We start from the raw sequence: 15,639 nt of genomic DNA on the forward strand, positions 1-15,639 counted from the left end.
ACATAAAAATGCAAGTAGAAAAATAGGGACCACTACGGTGGGAAGGTAACAGTGTTCCGTGCGCCTTTGGCATCTAGTCATGCCGCCCACATGACCACGAAGACCTCCTCGGACAAGCACTGGCTTTTCGGCTTTGAAACGGAGATAAGCACCGGCCCCTAGAGTCGGAAACGACTAGCACGCATGTGCGGGGGAACCTTTACCTTTACCTTTTTATGTTCTCTGTTACTAGTCCCATAAGGAACCACACAGAGTATATCATTGCTTTGTAATCCTAGCAAATGTAAAATACAAAATAATTAGCATCCCCACCCTTTTTGAATGTAACAAGGGAGGAGGTGAAAGACTAGGAGAAGATATGGTCTGTTTGAGCTAAAATAAAAGTCTTACACCAAGAGGTTTGAAGAAATAGATTTTAGAGCATGTGACTGAAGAATTATCAGGAGATATCAACGTAGGCAGAACTAGGTATAAAGGACAAGTAAACTTAAGAAAGAAAGAAAAATCTTGCAAAGTGCAGGAGAAAAGGATGAAATGTACAATCCAAACGTGTTAGATAGCTATTAGAGGTCATCCTCTACCTACAACCAAAATTGGGAGCAGACTTTCCATGGGTAAAGCAAGGCAGTTGTTAGCTGAATCACATGGTTGCTAAATGAATCCAGCTTCCCCCATTGACTTGGCTTGTTGGAAGACGGCAGGAAAGGTTGCAAATGGTGATCACATAACCACCACCCCCAGGACACTGCGACCATCATAAGTGCATCTTAGCTTCCAAGCATTCGAATTTTCATTGGGTGACCATGTGGATGCTGTAAGGTGTGTGAGGACCAGTCATAATTCCACTTTTTTTTCCAGTGCCTTTGTAACTTTGAACAATCACTAAATGATTGGTTGTAAATCACTGTACCCATAAATCAGTTAATGAAATAAATGAAGGCAACTCTTTATTCCCGACTTGCTAGACCAGGGGTCCCTAAGCCCCAGACCGTGGCCCTCTACAGGGCCTTGAACCCGTTGGAACCGCACCACAGAAATGGCGGGTGAGCACACATTCATCCCCACTTGCACAAGCAAGCATGGGTGTGGGCGCTCCATTTGCACCAGCAGCAGGCACGCCTGCCCACCACTTGCACAAATGGAGCTGGGCACGCACGCATGCGTGCCCATTGCTCTCGCAGAACCATCCCCTCTTTCTCTCCACCACCCCTTGCTGGTTCACAAAGCCGGAAAGGTTGGGGGAACTCTCTGCTAGACCATTTTTCACACCCCAAGAAGCCCTTCTTTACTCCATGATATATCTGCCTGGGAACCGGAGAAGAAAGTGGCAAAAAGATGGAGATCCACGTCTACTTTGGCTTCATCCTGTCCACTGGATGAATCTGGAATAAAGGTTACTTTCTTAGCTACCCTTATCAGCTTCTTCCTTCAGGTTCCTTGGAGAAGGATCAGGATTTCAAAGTTCAGCTTCTTTCCTGTTTAGTAGGTTCCTCTGCTCCCCAATGAGAAGGGCTGAGGAGCCATTTAAATAGGAATAAAGCCATTAAAGGTTGGTCAGTTAGTCAAATCACCAGGGTCTTTGACCTTTTCAACAGTGATGGTGAGCATATGACCTTTTCTTTATTTCTTACTTCAGGCTGACTGGCTTAATTAATGTGCAATTTGTTTAAACCTGTAAGCCACCACTGGAATGATTGTATAGTAAGCTATGATAAAGCTATTTTTTTAAAAAAAAAAAACAAACCACAAAGTCTGCATTCAATTCATTTTAAATAAAAAATCAGCTTGGACAAGACCAACGAAGCAAAAACTTCACAGACGACTTGCGCGTTGCATTGGTATTCTTCTTTTTCCATAAGAGCTCAATGCAGCACACATTTGGATTTCCTCTCATTCTATATCTAATCACAACAACTTCTTTAAATAGGTTGTGTTGAGAGTATCCCAACCCCTTCCAGTAACTTTTCATGGTTGAAGGTAAGCTTAAACCTGGAATTAGGCTTCAGGTTGAACACTGAATGCGGCCGCGCGAGTTGTAATGGGGGTTTCCCGATACTCCCATGTAACACCTCTACTCCGTGAGCTGCATTGGCTTCCGGTTGCCCTCCGGGTAAAATTCAAGGTGCTGGTTATCACCTATAAAGCCCTACATGGCCTGGGTCCGGGATATCTGAGGGAACACCTGCTGCCGGCATCAAATGCCCTTCGCCCAGTGCGCTCCCACAGGGAGGGTCTGCTCAGGGTCCCGCCGGTAAGAGACTGCCGGCGGGTGACACCCAGGGATAGGGCCTTCTCGGTGGGAGCGCCTGCCCTCTGGAACCAGCTGCCGGTGGAGCTGAGAACTGCCCCCGACCTTCGATCATTCCGCCGGGGCCTGAAGACCTGGCTCTTCGAGCTCTCGGGCCCAGACTGAGGAGGAATTTTTAATTTGGGGTTCTTTTTAACTGACTACAGGGTTAATTTAATATTTTTTAATTTGGTTCTTAATTTTTGTATTTTGGATCTTTAATTCCCTGTAAACCGCCCTGAGTCCTCAGGGAATAGGGCGGTATATAAATATAACCAAATAAACTACCGGTAATCTGATTCTTATGGGTAGGTTTTTCTATTTGCCCATGGTGTAGCTGTATTTGTATAAGGTTAGCTTCCCCCTGGGGTGCTAACATTTCGGGTTTTTTTTAATGTGCAGGAGAGAATTGAATAGTTTTGATTGCATTACAGCCTCATCTTACAGCCACAAGTGCTTCACAAACATAAGATAATTATATTTCCTTAGTCTTCCCTGCAGCTCCCAATCAGCAAATTGCTTTTTTTTTAATGTACAATGTATAAGAAGCGAGAGGCACAGAAAAGTAAAGTAAAGATTGTGAATCTCTACATTAGGCCTCGTTTTGCTTTCCCTCTTTAACCACTTCTAACCACTTTAAGAGAAAGGGAAGAAAAAGAGCGGAATCGGATGCTCAGCATCTTTCATGCTTTTCCTTCAGCTCATCTAAATAGGTTGTTGTGCAGACAATATGTTCATTTAAAAAAAAAAGGAAGGAAGGCAGGCTGTTATTCCCATTCTGATATAATTTCTTATCCCTTAGAAAGTTCTTTGGTGTCATCAGGAAAGTTGATTCCCTCCAGGCTACTAACAATATGGATCTCCAAGGCTGTTGATCACATCTTCCCTAGCACCATAAGTCAAGTGGGGCTACCCTTGAAGACCACTCGGAGGCTCCAACTGGTACAGAATGCAGCCGCGAGAGTTGTATTGGGAGTTTCCCGATACTCCCATGTCACACCTTTGCTCCGCGAGCTGCATTGGCTACCAGTTGTCTTCCGAGTGAGGTTCAAGGTGCTAGTAATGACCTACAAAGCCCTTCATGGCATGGGTCCGGAATACCTTGGGGAGCACCTGCAGCCGGCGTCAACTTCCCTCCGCCCAGTACGCTCCCACAGAGAGGGCCTCCTCAGGGTGCCACCGGTCAAAGAATGTCGACTGGTGGCCCCCAGGGGGAGGGCGTTCTCTGTGGGTGCACCGGATTTATGGAACCATCTTCCGGTCGAGCTCCGGATGGCGCCTGATCTCCGCTCCTTCTGGCGCGATCTTAAAACCCATCTCTTTAAACAAGCTGGCCTGGCCTGATGGGACGGGGTGGGATTTTTATAAATGGACTTCAATTTTTAATCTGTATTAATTTATTATGGGCATTGTTTAATCATGTTTTAATAATTTTAAATTTTTGTATCTAGTTTTTATGTATTGCCCTGTTCACCGCCCTGAGTCCTCCGGGAGAAGAGCGGTATATAAATTAAATAAATAAATAAATAAATAAATAATAAGTATCTGATGGACCATTACCAGTGCTTTTTTTGTAAAAGAAAAAGGTGCTGGAACTCACACATGTCATACAACCCGCCTTGCCTACCCTACAAGGTTCCATCCAAAAAAGGTGCCGGAACTCCTTTCTGAGCGTTCTATGAGAAAAAAAAGCCTTGACCATTACTAACAGAGTATCCACAGCTGGCTGGAAGTCCTGCTGTAATGGGCAGTAGAAATAACCTTGAGAAACCAGAGGAAGAGCCCACAACCAAAGCTACATTCAGACAAAAGAAATCAGAGAAATATAATTTGGAAGAAAGCATCGCAGAATACAGAATAACACAGTTGGAAGGGACCTTGGAGGTCTTCTAGTCCAACCCCCTGCTCAGGCAGGAAACCATTTCAGACAAATGGCTGTCCAGTCTCTTCTTAAAAACTTCCAGTGTTGGAGCATTCACAACTTCTGGAGGCAAGTTGTTCTAGTGATTAATTGTTCCAATTGTCAGGAAATTTCTCCTTAGTTCTAGATTACTTCTCTCCTTGTTGAGTTTCCATCCCTTGCTTCTCGTCCTGCCTTCAGGCACTTTGGAGAATAGCTTGACTCCCTCTTCCTTGTGGCAACCCCTGAGATATTGGAACCTGCTATCATGTCTTCCCCCACCCCATTGTGGATTAAATCTGCATTCCCTGTCCTTGGGAATTTTCACCAAGGAAAGCTTTCACTGGGGCAAACAAAATTTCTTTCTTCTAATACAAAACATGCTCTATGGTTGGGAATCCAAATCAATGGCACAAATCCTTCTCCTACTGAATGGCATGCCTGGGTAGCTTCTCTTTCTGGGATTTCACAGAACATGTAAGCCCATTTATTTCTAGTAAACCTTTTATTATTGAATGTATAATCTTTCTTGTGTTTTTTTTTCCCAATGATAAACCAGGCGAGATCATTCCAAGAGCAAAAATGACTTCAGAGGCTTTGTTAAATAATGACAAAAATATATTACTTATTCTGATGCAGACTTTTTAAAAGAAAAATTAACTCTGTTAATATGAAAGCAAATAATTCAACTTCTTATTTATACATAAGTCTCGTGACACAGACCTATTTCAACTGCTTGTTTCAAAACTGTTCTTTTCCTCTCACATTCTTGCTACGTATGCCCTCTTGTGTTTTTTTTTAAATTACCGTACTGTATCTAACAGATGTAAGAACAAGGATATCTCATATAAGGACCTTCCCTAGTTCCCAGTTGATGCTATTGTCTTGCGTAGTGCTATCCAGGCACCAGGTTCTACATTTCCCAGGGTTCTCAATTCATTGTCTATTGCCCTGAGAATCGCAACAATATCTTCCCTGAAATAAAAGCTCTTTTGCAAATTATGTATATCACCAGTTAGATGAAGATGGAAAGAATGCAAGGAAAATCTCTTGGATACCATTAAGACTCAAATGATAGAATGGAACAACTCCAAAATTCATTTCACAATTAGGCCTGAAGTACCTGAGTATGTACAGCAGTGGCCAAAATTGTGAAAACCTTTTGGGAAAAGTGTATTTTTGATGGCTAATAACACCAGGGTTTGTTTTTTGTTTTTTGGGAGTTGTACCATAAAATTATATATCAATGGAAAGATAATTTAAGCGAGAATGTAATGCAACAAAGTTTGTTCAATTATCTGTACTGTACTCTAGGAAAAGTTATAGCCAAATAACCAGAAAAAGGAAGCACAACTTGCTTAGGTTGATATCAGGTAGCTTTCCTTCGTCTGATTGTAGCCAATGAGCAAGAGTGTTTAGAGAGCCAATCAGGTGTCATCTTGTTTTGGCAATGAGCCAATCAGATCACAGTAGGATTCAGTTATTGATGTCATGTATTGAAGCTGAGAGGAGGACATTTGTCACTGTGTTATGTGATCGCTATCAAGCTGGCTGGTTTTTTTTGTGTGTTCTTTCATTTAGTGAGCTTGTAAAACGTAATAAAATTAAAGTAATGGTGCAAAGAGTTGACTGGTTGCCCAGAAAGTGATGTAAAACAGTATTATTAAGTGAACAAGGCTACAGTTATAAAGAAATTAGAAGAAAAATTGGTGGAAATTTAACCAAAGGTGGCATTTCTACTGTACACTTTTCCCAAAAGGTTTCCACAATTTTGGCCACTACTGTACATTTGAGGTCCTCAACATATTTCACCATTTTTTATTTTTTTATTTTTGCTTTAATGAAACCCATTTTCAATCAGTCCATGGGGGCAGCGGTTGTGCAATATTATTTCTAAGTTTCAAGAACGAAGAGATGAGAAGTCAGGCTAAGACTCTCCAACTCAAAGCTGCCAAAATTACAATTAACAACATTCACAACAGGAAAGCTTCAAGTCTGGAGGCCTGGCTGGAAATGTCAGTAAATTCCCAGAACTAGTTTTGCCAGTCCACTTGACCTACAGAGAAAGGATTTAACAATCTTCCAAGAAACGGGAGGTCATAGCCGGGAAGAACATGTCTGCTCCTGAGGACCTGTCCTCTCCGTCCCTCCATTGAAGACCTTATGGAGCAAAGGAGGCAACCTGCAAATCTGTTTTATTCTGGTCCAAAAGCTACAGCATGAATGCTGCACAGCGGAAGAAGAAAAATAAAAGATGATGGGGTCCAAGCAGGCATTGAAGGTGCTGAGAAGCAAGACGTTGATCCTCCAGTCGGGACTTTTCCACTCAACATAACCCACCACATGGGAGATGTTGTAGGGTGCAAAACAGACGATGAAGACAGCTAAAGTGGCTGCTACCAGCCCCACAGCTCGTTGCTTTTTGCTCCTGCAGATGTGCGGTGAAGAGAGCACGATTCTTATAAAGCCAAAATAGCAGAAGCAGGTGATCAGGGATGGCACTAGGAAAAGTACAATGCTGAGCTCCAGGCGAACAGGGAGCAGGAGCTGGAGTTGCTTCTCTGTGAAATTGTCGTAACAGACATTACTGGAAGGCACACTCGGTAGGGAATAGTTTTCCCTTTTCCACTCCGTGACATACACAATGCTGCAGTGGCCAAAAGAGCAGATCCAAAGGCTCAGGCTGGCAATGAGGGCATAGGCTGTATGACGCCTCAGCTGGTAATGGATGGGGTACGCTACCCCCAGATAGCGCTCCACACTTACCGCAGTGAGGAAGAGCGTGCTGGAATAGATGGTGCTGAAGTAAACAAGACCGCTAAAGGGACACAGAAAAGTGGGGAAGGCCCAGCGGCCAACAATCTGCTCTGCAAGCTTGAAGAGGAGGAAAACCAGGAAGCAGAGATCAGAAATGGTCAGATTGAGGAGCAGGATGCAGTTGGGTGTGGCCTTGACTCTAATCTTCTGGATGAAAGCATAGAGGGCCAACAGGTTGGTGGGAAAGCCAATTAGGACTGTGAGCATGTAAACTGTAATGTAGGTGTTCCGGCTTTCAGAGTTGGAAGTCATGCTGGAAGGTTTCCACCTGTAGGGAGAAGAGACACATGAGAGGAAGAAGGGAAAATAAACCTGCTCCCGTATATTCCTCACAAACGTGTTCTTTTGAAAGCATGGAGAGACGTGACAATGTTAAAAAGGTAAAATATTTAGCTATGGGGAAAAGCTTAGAAATAATCATTCAAAAGCAAATGGTTTCTCCCAGGTAGTCAATGATTGTTGAGCAACCACTGATTGCAAGAAGGAGCTTTGGAAATAGAGACCTAGAAGCCTTGCACTTGAAGAGCGGGGTACTTTTAGGAAGAGACTGGACAGTCACTTGTCTGGAATGGCATGCAGGGGTAGGCAACCTTGGCTCTTTTATGACTTGTGGACTTCAACTCCCAGAATTCCTCAGTCAGCATGGCTCAGCTTGAAAACCTCTCCCTTTCCCCTCAGCATGGCTGGCTCAGGAATTCTGGGAGTTGAAGTCCACGAGTCATCAAAGAGCCAAGGTTCCCTACCCCTGATCTAGGGCATTTCAGTGTATTAGTTAAGCATTACCTCAGGGATAGGCAACCTTGGCTCTTTTATGACTCGTGGACTTCAACTCCCAGAATTCCTGAGCCAGCATGGCTCAGCTTGGAAACCTCTCCCTTTCCCCTCAGCATGGCTGGCTCAGGAATTCTGGGAGTTGAAGTCCACGAGTCATCAAAGAGCCAAGGTTGTCTACCCCTGATCTAGGGCATTTCAGTGTATTAGTTAAGCATTACCTCAGGGATAGGCAACCTTGGCTCTTTTATGACTCGTGGACTTCAACTCCCAGAATTCCTGAGCCAGCATGGCTCAGCTTGGAAACCTCTCCCTTTCCCCTCAGCATGGCTGGCTCAGGAATTCTGGGAGTTGAAGTCCACGAGTCATCAAAGAGCCAAGGTTACCTATCCCTGGTATAGGGTTTCCTGCTTGAGCAGGAAGTTGGGCTAGAAGACCTCCAAGGTCCCTTCCAACTCTGTTATTTTGTTTTTATCTGTTCAATTCATATGAGATGGTATCCATTCACAATCTTGGACCATCTGACTCTACTATTCAGCCCTCAGCCCTGTACTTCTCTTCTGCTCCTTGGACTTCTTTGCTTACTGCCTCCAAGGATTGATCTTTCTTCTTTGAGGGCTCTGCTTTTTAGACCTGCTCTTGTTATTTGTCAACTCAAGCAAACGTTTGAATTAAATGCATTGCATGGATATTTTCTACCTCACGGGGGTGCAACAGCACCAGCTAAACTGAAGACTGTGTAGCCGGTCAGTGAACGAACTGAAGTATCAGCTCCTCCTTTTAATCTACCAAATCTGCTACTCTCCTCCAACCTATCTATATTCTGAATGATCCTTTGTAAGCAGGCAAGGTAGATAGAGCTTTGAACGTTGGCTGGGAGTTGAAGAGTATCACTGTATTATCATCTTCATTACAGTGTTATTATTGCAAAACACACAAGTTCTGCAAAGATGCTTTGGCCCGAGCAAACATGGAGATGTTTATCCCTTGAACAAATATCCACACCAGTTTGTTCAATTCCCAGGGTCTATTGTGCACTCATGGAAAATTGCAAAACTCAGTCTGTTTCTCTCTTCTCTGGCCTTTCTGAATACATCATTTCTACCTTGTGTGGCATTCTGGATCCAATGAACTGGTGTTGTTGTTTTTTAATACTTCCAACTTTCTCTTTCCACTTTTTGGAGTGAGAGCAGGGAGGCTAAAATGTTATCTATACAGTTATTTTTTATATTTAATCTACCTCACTGCTGTCCAGCAACATGGCCTATAATGGATGATTATAATATCATTCATATAATTATTACTAATATTTAATATTAGTTAATATAATATTAATTATAATTAATATAATTAATAATAAGCTTATGCATCAGAGGCAAATTCCTCATGAGTCCAATCACACTTGGCCAATAAAGAATTCTATTCTATTCTATTTGAATTAAATTAAGTAATGCTCATCTATTAGCTTTATATCCTGCTGGTTATTTTAAATTGCTCAAGATATCACGCACAACGCTCCCTTCCATTATGGGACTTTGCTGATTTCCTGGCTGTGACCAATGAAACAAAAATTATATCTGTAATCTAGTTCGTAGGTTTATATTTTATGTTTTGTATTTTTATCTCTTGCGTTTTTATCAAAATGGGATGTGAATGTGCCATTAGATAGATAGATAGATAGATAGATAGATAGATAGATAGATAGATAGATAGATGGATGGATGGATAGATAGATAGATAAATAGATAGATGATAGATCGATCGATCCCTTTTCCTATTTCCAGAAAGGTAGAGAGAACAAATGAATGGCCCAAAGTCAACCAGATTTCAAAGGAAGACATGGGGTAGCTCAGGCTTGCTGAAAAATAAAAAGGATGTCTGCAAAGGGATAGTGAGAATTTATAACATTGCACCCTGTACTTCACTGTTTGTTCTTCCTTTGCCCACGGGCATGGTAATAAGCTCAGTTTAGAGATTTTATTATCTTCATCCGTCTTTTCAATTTTGGCAAAGTCTCCAGAAAAGTTTGACATGGGATTGTTGTTTACAAAGCATGAGGTAAAAGATCCATGTGTTTGGACAAAGCAATCTGGCTACTGATTTATATATATGTGTGTGTGTGTGTGTGTGTGTGTGTGTGTTTTCTGAGGTTTTCGCGGGTGTTTGTATGTAGATCTTTGGTCATTCGGGTTTTTTCCCACGTAGAATTGGAGGTATCAGGGCAAGGTTTCGACGAAATCTCATCCGTCATCCTCAGGCTGGAATGAAGCTGAAGTCACCAGCCTGAGGATGACAGATGAGATTTCGTCGAAACGTTGCCCTGATACCTCCAATTCTACGTGGGGAAAAACCCGAATGACCAAAGATCTATATATAATATATATATATATATATATATATATATATATATATATATATATATATATATATATATATATATATATATATATATATATATATATATATATATATATATATATATATATATATATATATATATATATATATATATATATATATATATATATATATATATATATATATATATATATATATATATATATATATATGAAGGGGACGCGGTGGCTCAGTGGGTTAGGGGGTTAGGACGCTGAGCTTGTCGATCGGAAGGTCGGCAGTTTGGCGGGTCGAATCCCGAGTGCCGCGTAACAGAGTGAGCACCTGTTACTCGTCCCAGCTTCTGCCAACCTAGCAGTTCGAAAGCACGTCAAAATGCAAGTAGAAAAATAGGGACCACTATGGTGGGAAGGTAACAGCGTTCCGTGCGCCTTTGGCGTCTAGTCATGCCGGCCACGTGACCACAGAGATGTCCTCGGACAAGCGCTGGCTCTTCGGCTTTGAAACGGAGATGAGCACCGGCCCCTAGAGTCGGAAACGACTAGCACGCATGTGCGGGGGAACCTTTACCTTTACCTTTATATATATAATTTACATTATATATATAAAGGTAAAGGTAAAGGTTCCCCCGCACATAATTTAATTTACCTATATATATATAATTTACATATATATATATATATATATATATATATATATATATATATATATATATATATATATATATATATATATATATGTAAATTATTCAAATTGCTAATAAAGAATTTAGCAATTTGAATAATTTAGACAAATAAGGAGCTGTCATAAGTTGACTATATCCTGTGGATAGCCTTGGGTCAGGCCAAAGCAGGAAAAAAAGAGCCCAGTATTGTAAAAATAGCCATAGAGTTATTAGCTCATCTTACACACCATCTCCTTACATATTGCCTGGGTTAGCCTTCCAAAATTATCCACATGCATAAATACTGGCTTATCTCAAATTCCAACTTCCATGAAACTCATCAAACTATTCCACAAGTCTAGCTGTAGCAGTAAATGGGTAGTCTTAAGGCATGCGTCACCAAAAGTGTAGCATTGAGTTTCTTTCTTCAAAACCAAATCCAAGCTAGGAGTTCAAGCTGTCCAATATTTCCCCCCCCCCCCACTGGGACCAGCTTGAGGCAATTTCCCTTTCTTGCAAAACTGGCCCTAAAACAGGCAGAGGCAGATGTTCATATCAGGAGTCAGATGTTGGAAAGTAGCAATAAAGCTTGGAAAGAAACAGCAGCATGTGACATGGCCTTCCCTGTATCTTTTAAATCAGTGATGGCAAATGTATGTTATGTGTCAAAGGTAACACACCATGTTGTTTTGATGCCATGGCAGCATTCACTAACACCCAATAGCTACTCTCAGAAGCATGCCCCAATTTTGCATGATTTTTGGAGACTGTTAACTTAAATCAAATAGATGTTAAATGTACAAATATTTGCTGGAGGTGCGAGAAAGAGATTGGAACATATAAACATATGTGGTGGGATTGTGATAGCGCACAAAAGATATGGGACGTGGTGTTTAGGGAAATTAGAGAACTTTTGAAAGTGAATTTAGATATGTCACCAAGGATTGCATTACTGTTACTGGTGGAAAAGCAAGATATAAATGAAGCAAAAAAGGAATTCATTGTAAATTTGATAATGGCAGCTAGATTAGTGATGGTTAAATATTGCAGACGGAATTGGATTATTCAAAGAAATGAGTGGTATAATGAAATATGGAATATGGCAATAAATGATAAATTAACAATGGAAATTAAATTTTAAAAAGGGATGATTAAAGTAAATAATTATAATGAAATATGGGATGATTTTATAAAAACAGTCTTGATGGAAGGCAAAGGGAATAAACGTGTTCAAGAATATACAGTATGCTGTTTTGGAGGGGATAAGGACACAATTGAAATATATTGTATATTTTGTTATATATTGTTAGTTGTTATATGAGAAGAAATATAGGTAAAAAATGGTCTCCAGCGGGGTGGGTTCACTGTAGTATTTGTATTTTTATACTGTTTTTATTTAGATTTATATGTTATATTTGTATTATTTGTATTTGAATAAAATAAAAATAAATAATAATAATAAAAAATTTGGAGACTGTGCAGGCCACAAAAGAATGGATAGGCTCTGATACGGCCCCCAGACTCCAGAAAGTCACACAAAAGGGCCACACACTCTTCCACGGCCTTCAGTGCCTTCAAAAACCATGCAAGAACAGAGACTGCTTTCCAGCAGTTTTCAGAGGCTGCAGAGGTTGAGGAAGAGCATTCTCTAAAGCTGTTTCAACAATGAAGCTGTGGTGGTGCAGTGGTTAGAATGCAGCACTGCAGGCTACTTCTGCTGACTGGCTGTTTGGCAGTTCGATTCTCATCAGCTCAAGGTAGACTCAGCCTTCCATCCTTCCAAGGTTGGTAAAATGAGGACCCAGATTGTTGGGGGCAAACTAATGACTCTGTAAACCACTTAGAGAGGACTGTGAAGCGATACATAAGTCTAAGTGCTATTACTATTACTATATGACCCTGAGCAACCTGGGTAGGCCACAAAGATTGTCAAGAAAAGAAACATTTCTTGAAAGTAAGTGAGTTGTGGTGGACCCTGAGGAGCACTGGGCTGTGGGAGCAATCTTGCTGTTCCCCAAGGCTTGCGTGCCTTGGAGAACATCATGAGGCACCCTTTTTGAGTGGCAACGATAGAGCTAGGGCTGATGTCAAGGCACAGGAGTCAATTTCAGGATCAGCCTCAGTGCTGCTGTAGAGATTTGGGGAGGGGGGGAAAAGGAGAGTAGAGAATTGTCTCTGGTCTGTTTGGAGTGAGATGGGAGGATGACACTTCAACAGAGTCAAGTTAAGCATTTTTTGAATTTTTCACATGCCAAGCCTGAAAGGTTTGCCATCACTGTTCTAAACTATCTAAGTGAAGTGAAGAATGATGTGTTCTGTACCAGCCTGTTACCGGCCCTGCAGAAAAGGCAGGGACAACCCCTTTTACAAGAAGGCAAGAGGCTGGAACTAAGCCTACCAGATTTATGGATACAAAAGCAAACAAGACACGAACCATGAAACAGGAGCTATTCAAGCAGTTGCCTTCAGCAAACCAGCCCTCCCACGCATTCCCCTTTTATACAGTTCAGGGCGTGGCTTCTCTCTGCCTCCTTCTGAGGTGCCCCATTGCCTTCCTCTGTTTACTCCTGATTGACTGCCTCCTGCGTCGGGTGTCCTTGAACAGGGCCAGCTGTGGGTCATCTTCATCCACGCTGTCAGGCTCACACAGCTGGGTCTGCGTCGTGACCAGGTGGGAGGGGCCTGGCTGAGGGCTCTGCGGAGCCTCAAGGCCATCATCAGCAAGCTCTTCAACACCCCCCTCCTCCTCTGAGTCGTCCGACCCAACTGCCGAACCCACAGGCTGACCCTGAATCACAACATGATGTCCCACCTGCATCCAGAAGAAAAAAAATTCAACCAGCAGATGTTTATGGAGATGCTCAGTCATCCGGTCATGGTTTCATCTGTCATAGTTCTCCCTAAGATGCTTTTTCACGAGGAACTGGACTTTCCTGACAAGAAAGTCCAGTTGCCTCATGAAAAAAAACATCTTCGGGATTCAACCAGCAGCCAATTTGACTTTTGTACATGGCATAAGAGGAAACGTCCGAGAGAAAAATGTTTGAGCTCAGTTTGGACCTCACCAGGTAGCCCCACCTGGAAAGATTGGAGACAGTTTGGCCATCGCCATCCTATGAGGCAGATAGAGAAATAGTCATTAGCCAAATAGGTCTTCCTACAGAGCATTGGCAGGAGCTTAGCTTTCCAGACATAAACACAGGACCGGCTTCTACAGAATGCTAAGGTCCTACCTGGTCACCTAGTAGAACTGCTCAATCAGAATGACTCATACCACCAATCTATGCCAATCAGTTCTGGTCAAGTATTTGATGACACTGGAGAGAAAATTGACCAGGCAAGGAAAAATATGGGGAGAGAAGCTGCTCCTCCTCCAATGTTTCTGCTTGATCTTATATTCCTTATGAAAAGAAGGAGAGCCTGAGGCCAAGGCAAAGGAACAAAGAACCATTTGCCATAACAGAATATTACTGGGCAAGAAGTCTTTTGGAGCATAGGAAACTGTTCATCTGACAATTGTTTGCTTTGGTAATAGAAGCCTAGTGCCCTGCTGATTTGCTTGTGTTATTTCTCCCTGTCCTTATCTATTTGCACTGTGATAACAGCAAGGAAGTTGGCAATTGCTGCTTCTAGTGAGTGGGAAAGAACTGCATTTAGGATGTTGCCTCTCCTAAGCTAGATGTCTCATTTCTATAGGGTTCCTTCTTTCTCTTTAGATCGGTTTTAGAGTCAGCCTAAAACAAACATCCTCCCAAGGATTCCAAAATTATAGCTCTGCTTGTGATAACAGTAAGCCAGGTGTTTATTTTGGCACCAGACACACAGCCCCATATAAAACCAGGGGTAAAGATAGAGCAATTCTCTTTTTTTCAGAATAGGCCACACTTTCCTACAACAACTCTCCGTAATTACTCAAACGTAAGTCCTGGTAAGACTTATTCCCAGACGAATGGGTACAGAATTTACATTGTCATCGAAACATGTTCACATAGCACTTGGGAGGGTAAAAAGCTGCCCACGTTCGCTTTGGATAGTGAGATGGGCAGCATATAAATGTAATAAATACAGTAAATGATGTAAACCATATAAACCCTTAGACTTATATACCGCTTCACAGTACTTCATAGCACTCTCTAAGCGGTTTACAGAGTCAGCATATTGCCCCTAACAATCTGGGAAGGATGGAAGGCTGAGTCAACCTTGAGCCGGTCAGGATCGAACTCCTGGCAGTAAGCAGAGTTAGCCTGCAATAGTGCATTCTAACCACCACACCACCACCGCTCATGCTTTTATATCCAAATTCAGTCATAAAGAAGACAGGGTATTTTTGATCGCAGATTGTACTGGAAATGCATGCTACTGATTTTTTTTTACTTCTTTATTTTCCACTACCATTAACTTTTTTCTTGCTTCTGTTAATCTTTGCTTTTTTAAAATTAGCTCCTTTCAATATCAGGAGTTTATTAAAATCCTATGCCTCATTGCTATTGCCATGTAGAATTCCCTCAAATGTCATCTCTGGGACTTGGATCAGGGCCAGAAGAGTTGCAGCTAGGTTACTGGTCCAAGAAAGCAATCTATTGATACAGGATATCAGGCAGACTCTCTTAATAACTGCCTAGCAAAGAGCAGTATTATCTAATAGGGACTATCCCATGTTATCAAATGTAGCTAATGAAATGACGGGGATACGTGTTGTTTAGAGAGCTGTCACTAATGCTTAGCTTTGCAAACAGCTGCTCAATTCTCTGCGAGCCACAATATACGGGAGCCGACAGAAGGGGGAAATGCAATTTGCAAGAAGGATTTTGGCCCATATCTAAAATTCGTGGAATTTTTCTC

At 41.9% G+C, this 15,639-nt stretch overlaps 1 protein-coding gene across 1 annotated transcript; it reads right to left on the minus strand.

Annotated features, from left to right (window-relative positions):
- Nucleotides 1–5,688: 5,688 nt before the first annotated feature.
- LOC308672463 (free fatty acid receptor 3-like) lies at nt 5,689–7,316 on the minus strand. The gene has a single exon (XM_081335423.1). It carries the CDS (start codon nt 7,254–7,256, stop codon nt 6,285–6,287), a length of 972 nt encoding a protein of 323 aa, XP_081191549.1. The 5' UTR covers nt 7,257–7,316; the 3' UTR covers nt 5,689–6,284.
- Nucleotides 7,317–15,639: the final 8,323 nt, after the last annotated feature.

This window comes from Vipera berus (genome assembly GCF_964194415.1).
Source record: "Vipera berus genome assembly, chromosome: 9".
Classification (NCBI taxonomy): Eukaryota; Metazoa; Chordata; class Lepidosauria; order Squamata; family Viperidae; genus Vipera; species Vipera berus.